General features: G+C 36.4%; 1 protein-coding gene across 5 annotated transcripts; it reads left to right on the forward strand.

Annotated features, from left to right (window-relative positions):
* Window positions 1–1,979: 1,979 nt before the first annotated feature.
* Window positions 1,980–8,780, forward strand: LOC112000269 (disease resistance protein RPV1-like). 5 transcript variants are annotated; one of them, XM_065770423.1, is made up of 7 exons: window positions 1,981–2,391; window positions 2,478–2,968; window positions 3,412–3,589; window positions 3,694–4,184; window positions 4,624–6,494; window positions 7,117–8,218; window positions 8,332–8,780. In XM_065770423.1, exons 2-5 carry the CDS (start codon window positions 2,484–2,486, stop codon window positions 4,775–4,777), a joined length of 1,308 nt encoding a protein of 435 aa, XP_065626495.1. In that variant the 5' UTR covers window positions 1,981–2,391; window positions 2,478–2,483; the 3' UTR covers window positions 4,778–6,494; window positions 7,117–8,218; window positions 8,332–8,780. The 5 variants fall into 5 exon arrangements, with proteins under 5 accessions (XP_065626498.1, XP_065626497.1, XP_065626495.1 ...); XM_065770424.1 differs by having other exon boundaries at window positions 7,850–8,218; XM_065770426.1 differs by having other exon boundaries at window positions 1,980–2,391; window positions 6,352–8,218.
* The last annotated feature ends 1,492 nt before the right edge of the window (window positions 8,781–10,272 follow it).

Consider the following 10,272-nt stretch of genomic DNA (forward strand, 5'->3'; position numbering starts at 1 on the left):
AGAAACTGAAAACACCAATTTGGTGTTTTCAGTTTTTGGCACTGTAGCATCACTCAAACTCAGTTTGAGTGATGAAAACAAAGATAGAAAATCAAGCCAAACACCAGATTTTTAGTGGGTCCCACGCTAATTCTCAGTTTGAGTGATGATAACTCAGTTTGAGTGATGAGAATTGCCTAATCCAAACAAGCCCTAACTCACTATCATCAGCAACGGGGTCTGAGTTGATATTTGTGTCGCTACTCTCGGTCCTATATTCTTCAGGGTTGAAAACGTCATCCATGTGAGACAAACACAGATATTGTATGCAAAGAAAAAACACAGAAAAGAAAGGAGGGACCACTAGGCCAGACAAAAAGAGGGGAGTAAAGGTGAAAGAAACAAAGGGGAGCTTAAGTGTGCGGCTGATAATTGATAAGGACAGCAAGTAGGACACGATTCACACATGCGCAACGTACAGGGAGTAAGAAAAATTAACACAAAGCTAGTTGGTAGGTGTAGGACAAGACAAGTAGAGTCCCCAGTGAAAGGAAAAAAAGGCGAAAGGAACTAAATAGGTCAGCTAGTTAGGAAAGGATGTAGGGAAAGGAAACTAGTGTGACAAGACCCACTAGGAAGGCCGGCGGAAATCCTATCAAAGGGAAAGGCTCTCACTAAAGAGAGAAAGGTCAATTTAAATATCGTTTATTATTAAAAATTAAAAATATTATAATAAAATAATTTTTAAAAATATAAATAATATTGTAAGATGTATTTTTAATAAAAATTCTTAAAAAAAAAAAAAGGTCTGTGACAGCATACTGAAACCCATTGAAAAAGACACACATGCACACGCACACGCTTTTTAGCACTATCCAATGGGTCCTCTAGTGTGACAATACGACTTTAGAGCATCCATAGCCGGATTTTAAATCTCATCTTATTTTACCATATCAAAAAGTCACTTTTTCAATTATACAATACAATTTTATAATTTTCCAATATCCTAACTTTTATATCCCAATCCTACTCATTAAAATAATATTTTTACACAATAAAATAATATTTCTCACAATTACCATTATACATTACAACACATTATTTATACATTATTTATTCTTTCTCTCTCTTTCCTTCTGGTTAAGAACCACAATTACCACCACCGTTGCCACCACCACCACCACCGGCAACCCAGAAACTACCGTCAACACCAAAAAAAAAACCCAGAGAAAATCACAACAACAAATCACCGTGAACAAACCCAGCCACCCTAGCAAATCACAACAACAATCCCAAAACAAAAATTTGAAGAAAAACCCACCATCAACAATCCATGCCGATCTTTAAAGTGATTGGATTTGCCACTGCCGCCAAACCCCAACAAACCACCAGTCACCACCACCACGCCACACGCCCACCGGAAAAATCCATTAAACCATAAACCAACAAACCCATTAAATCAGAAAACCAACAAACCCCATCGGAATGGAACGGATCTCCACAATACCCATGCGATCAAAACCCCATCGGAACGGAACCCATGCGATCTCCTTCCACCGATCAAAACCCCATCTGAACCCACCCAAAATCAAAACCCACCTCGCCAAACCGATCTCCACGCACGATTCGATCACCATGTCAACACCACCAAACGCCGATCTCCACCGCGCTAACCTCCGACCATCACGCCGATCTCAACCACGCCACTAGCTCGCCACCCCGCCGATCTAGAAATTCGATCTGGCGTGAGCTCCGATCCGGCTTGGTGATTCGGCGAGAGAGAGAGGGGATGAGAAAGAGAGAAGGAAGAGAGAGAAAAGAAAGAGATAAAATGAGAGAGGAGTGAGAAACTTACCGGGTAAAAGCAATTAAAAAATATTTTTTTTTAATACCATTTTGCTATAGTACCATCTTACATTTGAGATGATACTGTAGCAAAATATCAATTTTTTTTTTTTGCATAAGAGATATAGCCTTCCAGCTGCTAGGTGTGTTTTGGGCTTATATGCCAAATATGCTTTGCATTTGGCATATAGCCACCCAAATGCGGATGCTCATGAAATCGCACTTAAGAAAGGGATGATTGGTCCTTCTACTTTGTCAATACTCTGCGCCTTCACAGGATCTTCATAAAAAAGCAGAAGCCGCGTTTTATTGTCTCTCTCTCACTTTAAAACTCCAAATTTTCAATACGATCTGAATTCCATTGGAACACATTTTCTGATGTGCTGATCTGATCCCTTTTTCTCTTCTCTGATTATATTCAATCTTTTTTTTGTTATTTTCCCAATCAAACGCACTGATCGATTCAGATCATTTTATTTCATTTCAATTAATTCTGAGCTCTCACCGAACCGAGGCTTCTACTGCAATAGACTCACTTCTCGAATCCGTGAATCTACTGTCAAAAAGGTAAACTTCGGTTTTTCCATGCGTTGACTTTCTCTCTCAAATTTTTTTTATTAATTTTTTTTATTTCTTAATCTTATGCCTTATAGATCTTAATGGCTGACCTGACGGATGAAGGAGGCTCCTCTTCTTCTTCCACTCACCGTTGGAGCTATGACGTCTTTTTGAGCTTTAGAGGTAAAGATACCCGCAACGGTTTTACAGGCCATTTATATAAGGCTTTGTGTGATAATGGCATTTACACCTTCATCGACAATGATCTTTGGAAGGGAGAAGAAATTTCAGAGAAACTTCACAAAACCATTGAAAGTTCAATGATTTCGGTCGTTGTGTTCTCCGAAAACTATGCGAAGTCCCACTGGTGCTTGGATGAACTTGTCAAGATTATGCAGTGTAGGACAAATGGCCAATTGGTTCTACCGCTTTTTTATAAAGTTTATCCATCAGAAGTACGTAATCAGAAGGGAAATTTTGGGGCGGCGTTGACTAGATTTGAAGAAAAATTCAAGAATAAGGTGCAAAGTTGGAGGACAGCTCTAAGAGGAGTTGCGAGTTTAAGTGGATGGCATTACGACAATCGGTTAGTATTTCTTAATTAGACTCATGCTTTCGTGGTTTTTATAATTTTAATAGTTTGTCATAGCCACTAGCTACATAACAAATTACGAAATTATTCTATTTTAATTATATCTTGGTAGTTAGGTTACAAAGTAAGGTTAATGATTGGAATAGAAAAATTTTAGAGTTTCTGCCACCTATTCTTTTGAAAGTTTTTCCAAAATTTCTTGATAATTTTGGTCAAGTATGGAAAGGCTAAATCTGATTTCCTAGCAAAAAAAGGTACTAAATTAATGATACTTCTCATATCCTTGAGTAATGTGTCATTTACTTTAATTAATACTTATTCAAGTGTAGGTTGTATTGCACAAAATTAGACATCTTGAATTTAGTTTATTTACACGTTATTATTTCCAACCAACTAGTCCAACTCATTTATTGTCTATTATGCACTGTGATTTGCAGTATTTCTGAATTTAAATTCATCCAACAACTTACTGAAACGATATCAGATATCAAATTAAATGGCCCAAGGTCATATGTTGCTAGATGCCCTGTTGGAGTAAATTCTGAGCTCTCACCAAACCGAGGCTTCTACTGCAATAGACTCACTCCTCGAATCCGTGAAGCTACTGTTAAAAAGGTGAAGTTCGGTTTTCCATGTGTTGACTTTCTCTCTCTTTCTCTCAATTTTTTTTTTTAAAATTTTATTTTATAATTTTTATTTCTTAATCTTATGCCTTATAGATCTTAATGGCTGACCTGACTGATGGAGGAGGCTCCTCTTCTTCTTCCACTCACCGATGGAGCTATGACATCTTTTTGAGCTTTAGAGGTAAAGATACCCGCAACGGTTTTAGAGGCCATTTATATAAGGCTTTGTGTGATAATGGCATGTACACCTTCAATGACGATGATCTTCAGAGGGGAGAAGAAATTTCAGAGGAACTTCTCAAAACCATTGAAAGGTCAATGATTTCGATCGTTGTGTTCTCTGAAAACTATGCGGAGTCCCGATGGTGCTTGGATGAACTCGTCAAGATTATGCAGTGTAGGACAAATGGCCAATTAGTTCTACCAGTTTTTTATAAAGTTGATCCATCAGAAGTACGTTATCAAAGGGGAAATTTTGGGGCGGCGTTGACTAAATTTGAAGAAAAATTTGAGAGTAAGGTGCAAAGTTGGAGGACAGCTCTAAGAGAAGTTGCGAATTTAACTGGATGGCATTACGATGATTGGTTAGTATCTCTTAATTAATCTCATGCTTTCGTGGTTTTTATAGTTTTAATAGTTTGTCATAACCACTAGCTACATAACAAATTACGAAATTATTCTATTTTAATTATATCTTGGTAGTTAGGTTACAAATTAAGGTTAATGATTGGAATAGAAAAATTTTAGAGTTTCTGCCACCTATTCTTTTGAAAGTTTTTCCAAAATTTCTTGATAATTTTGGTCAAGTATGGAAAGGCTAAATCTGATTTCCTAGCAAAAAAAGGTACTAAATTAATGATACTTCTCATGTCCTTGAGTAATGTGTCATTTACTTTAATTAATACTTATTCAAGTGTAGGTTGTATTGCACAAAATTAGACATCTTGAATTTAGTTTATTTACACGTTATTATTTCCAACTAGTCCAACACATTTATTGTCTATTATGCTCTGTGATTTGCAGTGAATCTGAATATATATTCATCCAAAAAGTTATTCAAAAGATATCAGATATCAATAATGGCACACGGTTATATGTTGCTAAATTCCCTGTTGGAGTAGATTCTCAAGCCAAGGAGATAGAGTCACTTTTAGATATTAATTCAAATGATGTTTGAATTGTAGCTATTCATGGTCTTGGGGAAATAGGAAAGACTACAATTGCAAAAGCTGTTTACAATAGAATTGTTGACTGTTTTGAAGGAAGCTGCTTTCTAGAGAATGTTAGAGAAAATTCAAGGACAAGTGATGGCAAAATCCATCTACAAGAGAGAATTCTTTCTAAGATCTTAGGGGCCAGTCATGTGAAGGTGGATAATGTATCTAGGGGAATTAATGTGATAAAGAAAAGGCTTTGCAATAAGAGAGTTCTTTTAATTCTTGATAACGCAGATAATTCAAAACAAATAGAAGATTTTCTTGGAGAATGTGATTGGTTTCTTTCAAGAAGTAGAGTCATTATAACAACAAGAGATGAACACGTGCTAGCTACTCTTCCACAAGGTTGCAAAAGTTACAAGGTCAAGGGATTAGGCACACATGAAGCTCTTGAACTCTTTAGTCTACATGCTTTCCATAAAAGCAAACCCCCTCAAGATTATTCTGAATATGCACACCAAATTATTGACTATGTCCAAGGCCTTCCACTAGCACTAAAAATCATAGGTTCAGATTTGTGCGGAAGAGCAATAGATGAGTGGCAAAATGCAATACATAAATATATAAAAATTCCCAATGAAAATATTATTGAAAAACTTAAATTAAGGGTCCGTTTGTTTTGGTGGTAAATGATTTCAGGAAATCATTTCCACCTGACCCCACTGTTTGGCAGCTACAGAAAATAAAATTTTTCGGAAAATAGGCACCCGTTTGACCATTATTTACTCCTTTGACCCGAAAATGGTTTTCACCTCTCATTTTCACTTCAAACCATTTTCGGGTTACGCACAAAAGAGAGAGCAGAGAAACTTCAAAGACATCTAGAGAAAGGAGAACTCGCCGAGAACCAAACAAGCCAGAGAAAGCCAGGGAACTCACCTCGCCGAAACACCGTTCCAGCCACTCCCGTGCCTCCGATCCAGCCACCACACCGAGAAACCCAGAGAACTCACCTCACCGAAACACCGTTCCAGACCTAGACCCATCGCCACGATCGTCAATCGCCTTTAACCCAAACCCAGACCCAGCGAGTTGCACCGCGAACCCACGAACCGCGAGTCACACCGTGTCGCGAGTCGCACCGGATTTGAATACCTAGTCGCCTCACCGCAACGATCTGACCGGATTTGATGATTTTGAAATTTTTTGTAATAAAATTTGTTTGGATGCTGAGAAAATAGCTGAGAAAGTGTAAAAAATGTGTAGGAAAATAGCATTTTCAGAATAGAACCAAACACATGAAAATATTTTCTACAACAATTTTCATAATGCAACCAAACATTTGAAAATATTTTCCTTTATCGAAAATAGCATTTCCGGAAAATAGGGCTATTTTCCGGAAAATATTTTACGGGAACCAAACACAGCCTAAGTTACAATGGATTGGTAGAAACTGAAAAGGATATTTTTCTTGATATTTCATGTTTCTTTCGGGGATGGACCAAGGATTATGTTGTAAATATATTAGACACTTGCGATTTATTTCAGAATCATGGTATTACAACACTTGTTAATAAATGTCTCATATATATAGAGCAAAATGGCACATTGTCCATGCATAACTTGATACAACAAATGGGCAAGGAAATTGTTCGGCAAAAATCACCAATAGTCCTCGACAAACACAGCAGGATATGGTATCATGAGGATGCTTTTAAAGTACTAACGGGAAGTAAGGTATAATTTATTTATTCTTCAAATTTTAACCCCCCCTTTTTTTTTTCACAAGGTAGAAGTAATAATTTTTTTTCTTTGACATATATAGTTTTTTTGGAGAAAATATAAGCTACGAAGTATGGACACGAGTATGACACAGTGACTCTACAATTTTGAAAAATTATAGGATATGACATGATAAGGATATGCATAGTAATTAATTATTAAATATGTTTTTATTTATAATTTAAAGCATTTATTTTTTCATATAATGTTAAACATATATCAATTTAAGAGCAATAATGGATAATAAAGTGAATTCATGATTAATAAATGATGTTTAGAAATTAGAATACATACCAAGAATAAGATTTAAAAGAGTGAATAAAAGATAACTAGAAAAGTTTTCAAGATTGAAACTAAAAAGAAATAAAAAATGAGTGTCACTCAATTTTTTAAAAAGACACGGCTTGCATGCCAATAGAAGTGTCCTAGACATATCCCATGTCTAACGGCACCCCAAATGAAGTTTCCCCTAGAATATAAGTTTATTAATACCATTTTTGCTTAAAACATTAAGAATATTTTAGTTTTGGAAAATTCTATTGTGATATATGGTTCACTTAATGCTTTATCCAATTAGGGGTCAGACAAAATTTGAGGAATAATGTGGCATTCACCTGATCCAATAACAGTGCAACTTCACCCTGAAGCTTTTGAAGGGATGGACAATCTCAAATTTCTTATAGTTCGCAATGTAAAAATTTCTGAAAAACTTAAATGTCTCCCCAATGGGTTTAGGTTGTTTGAATGGCCTGAATATCATTTTTCGATTAAATCCAATTATTCTCCTCAACAACTTGTTGCACTCGAGATGTCGCATAGTTACATTAAATTGGAGGAGCATGAGTACTATTATTTGTGAGTTTTGATTTCGTTAGATGCTTTTAAATTTTTTTGAATATAATATTTTTTTTTTCATTCCATTTAGGTGGTTAATTACAAAAATTTGAAACTTATCAATCTAGGTTTCTGTGGATCCATTACAAATTTCCCCAAACTTGGTGACATTGAACCTTTCTTTTTGTAGAAATTTAATTGAGGTTGATGAGTCCATTGGATCCCTTTTTAAGCTGAAAAGATTGAACCTTGAATACTGTGAGAAACTTCAAAAACTTCCAAGTTGTCTCATGTTGACATCTCTCAAATTTTTAAATCTATATAGCTGCTCAAGGCTTGAGAAGTTCCCTAATATTCACCCAGAAATGAAATGTTTAGAGGATTTAAATTTGAGTTATAGTGTTATTAGAGAGTTGTATCCATCATTGGGGTATCTCACTAGGCTTAGAATGCTGAAGCTAGATAATTGCGTACAGGATTTTCCAGATAGAATCAATAAAATGCGACTGACTCCTATTCCATGCACTTCCTTTGATACCCGTTCGGAATATGGGCTTTTCAGATTGGAAAGTCTACATCTCAGCTACTGTGGTGCAAATTTTATTGATTTGGATTTTTGGATGAAGCCCGAATACTTCCCCAAATTGACAATTCTATATCTAAGTGGCTTCAATATTGTTAACATCTCGGAAAGTATTACTAGCTTTACTAGTTTAGCAGATCTTTACATAGACAATTGCAAGAAGCTTCGGAACATTCCAAGCCTTCCCCAATCTATACGGAGAGTGAATGCAATAAACTGCTCTTCAATGGATCCACAATCATTCAGAAGATTATGGACTCAGGTATCTCTCTCTTTTAAGTTTGAGTTGTAAAGAAACAAATTTTGTTATTTTTCCCAAATACATATCATGATATGTTCTAACTTCAAGTTCCTTTATTTGCTAAATGCAAGCAGTTTGGAGAAATTTTAGAGATTTTACCAAATAGAGTTTGTGAAGGTGAAAGAAGTGGCATCTTAATGGATTCCTCTCTCTTTAATGGGGGAAATTATTATGAAATTAGAGTTCCAAGAACTGAGATTCCAAGGTGGTTCAAATTCGTCCATCAGAATGATGGAAATTCTGTATCATTCAGGATTGGTCGCAAATTTCCAAAAGTTGTTGTCTGTATTGCTTTTCAATTGGTGGAGGTACATATAAGCAGATTTTTTTCTGTTTACGTTTCCATCAATGGTTGTAAAGAAAAAAAAATCTCATTTCAAGATATTTAAGAAATGTCTGGGCATCTGTGGTTATTTTCTGTATCTAATTGGAAATTGTTGATTCAAATCCATATGATGAGAAGACATTGAGATTATATGTGAAATTGACGAGTCGAATGAAAGCTCTCTCCCTTTTGAGAACACTGAATTTGTAAAATGGATGGGGGTCCATGTAGAATACATATGTTGTGGGGTTTGCAACTAAAGAAACGCTCTTAATCTCTCAAACAAATCTCTCTTAATCTCACTATTACTATATGAATCAAAACAGAAAGAAAAACAGAGATAAAGAAATGGTTGAGAGAGAACTCAGATATTATTGATATCAAAAGAATACAATGCAGTAAGTACAAGTGAATAGATATTATATATATAGATACATCAGAGAAGAAAGGAAGGTGATGCCCAACGAAGTCTGGTATAACAAACTTGTAACGGCTTCACACGTACTGTAACAAACCCTTACACGTGCGTGGCTTCCTCAGGTCTTCAATAATTCTTACAAGGTAAAACGACACCGTTGGGTTTAATGAGAGACGGCACCGTTTCACTTTAGGCGTATTTTATATCTCATCATTTTACTGCACGACATCGTTTTGGAAGGTGAACTAGCCGTTGGAATAATTGCTTCTCCTCCTTCAGTGTTTGATTCTAAGCTTGCACTGTCATCCCCCCTCAAACGAATGGGGAACTTCCACATGAGTTTGGAAGTAAGCCAATTGAATCTGGGAGATGAAAGACCCTTAGTAAACAGATCAGCAAGCTAATCATGAGTGGAAATGAACTTAACCAGTAAGTCACGCCTGAGAACCTTTTCTCGAACAAAATGAAAATAAATCAACCTCAATGTGCTTTGTGCAAGCATGAAAGACAGGATTAGAGGCAATGGCCAAAGCACTGACATTATCACACCAAAGAAGAGGAGGTTGAGGAAGAACAATGCCAAAATCTCTGAGAAGCATTCGAAGCCAATACAACTTAGCTGCAGTAGAGGCCAAAGCACGATACTCAGCTTTTGTGGAGGAACGAGAGACAGTGCATTGCTTTTTAGCAGACCAAGTGATGGGGGAATTACCAAGAAACACCACCATACCAGTGATAGAACGTTTGTCCACTGGATCCCCAGCCCAATCTGCATCACTGTAAGTAGATAAGGAGATGGGGCCTGGAGTAAAAGCAATCCCAAAGTGAAGAGACCCTTGAAGATACCTCAAGATCTGTTTAGCAGCTTGAAGGTGATTTTAAGTGGGAGTGCTCATATGCTAACAAGCTTGTTGAACAGCAAAGGATAAGTCTGGTCTGGTGAAGGTGAGATACTGTAAAGCCCCAACAAGACTCCTATAGGATGTAGGGTCATTTAAAAGAGGGCTATCATGAGGAATAAGATGATGGTTAGGAGAGCATGGTGTTTTACAAGGCTTGCAATCAGTCATGTTAAATTTCTAAAGAAGATCAGTGGCATACTTGGACTGATGCACAAATAAACCAGTAGGGGTATAATCAATCTGCAACCCAAGAAAATAGTGAAGCAAGCCAAGATCCTTGAGGTCCAACTCCTTGCCTAACAACTTGATAATAGTAGACACAAATGAAGAATTATTACCAGTGATGATAATATCATCTACATAGAGCAAC

This window comes from Quercus suber, unplaced genomic scaffold (genome assembly GCF_002906115.3).
Source record: "Quercus suber isolate HL8 unplaced genomic scaffold, Cork oak 2.0 scaffold_31, whole genome shotgun sequence".
Lineage (NCBI taxonomy): Eukaryota > Viridiplantae > Streptophyta > Magnoliopsida > Fagales > Fagaceae > Quercus > Quercus suber.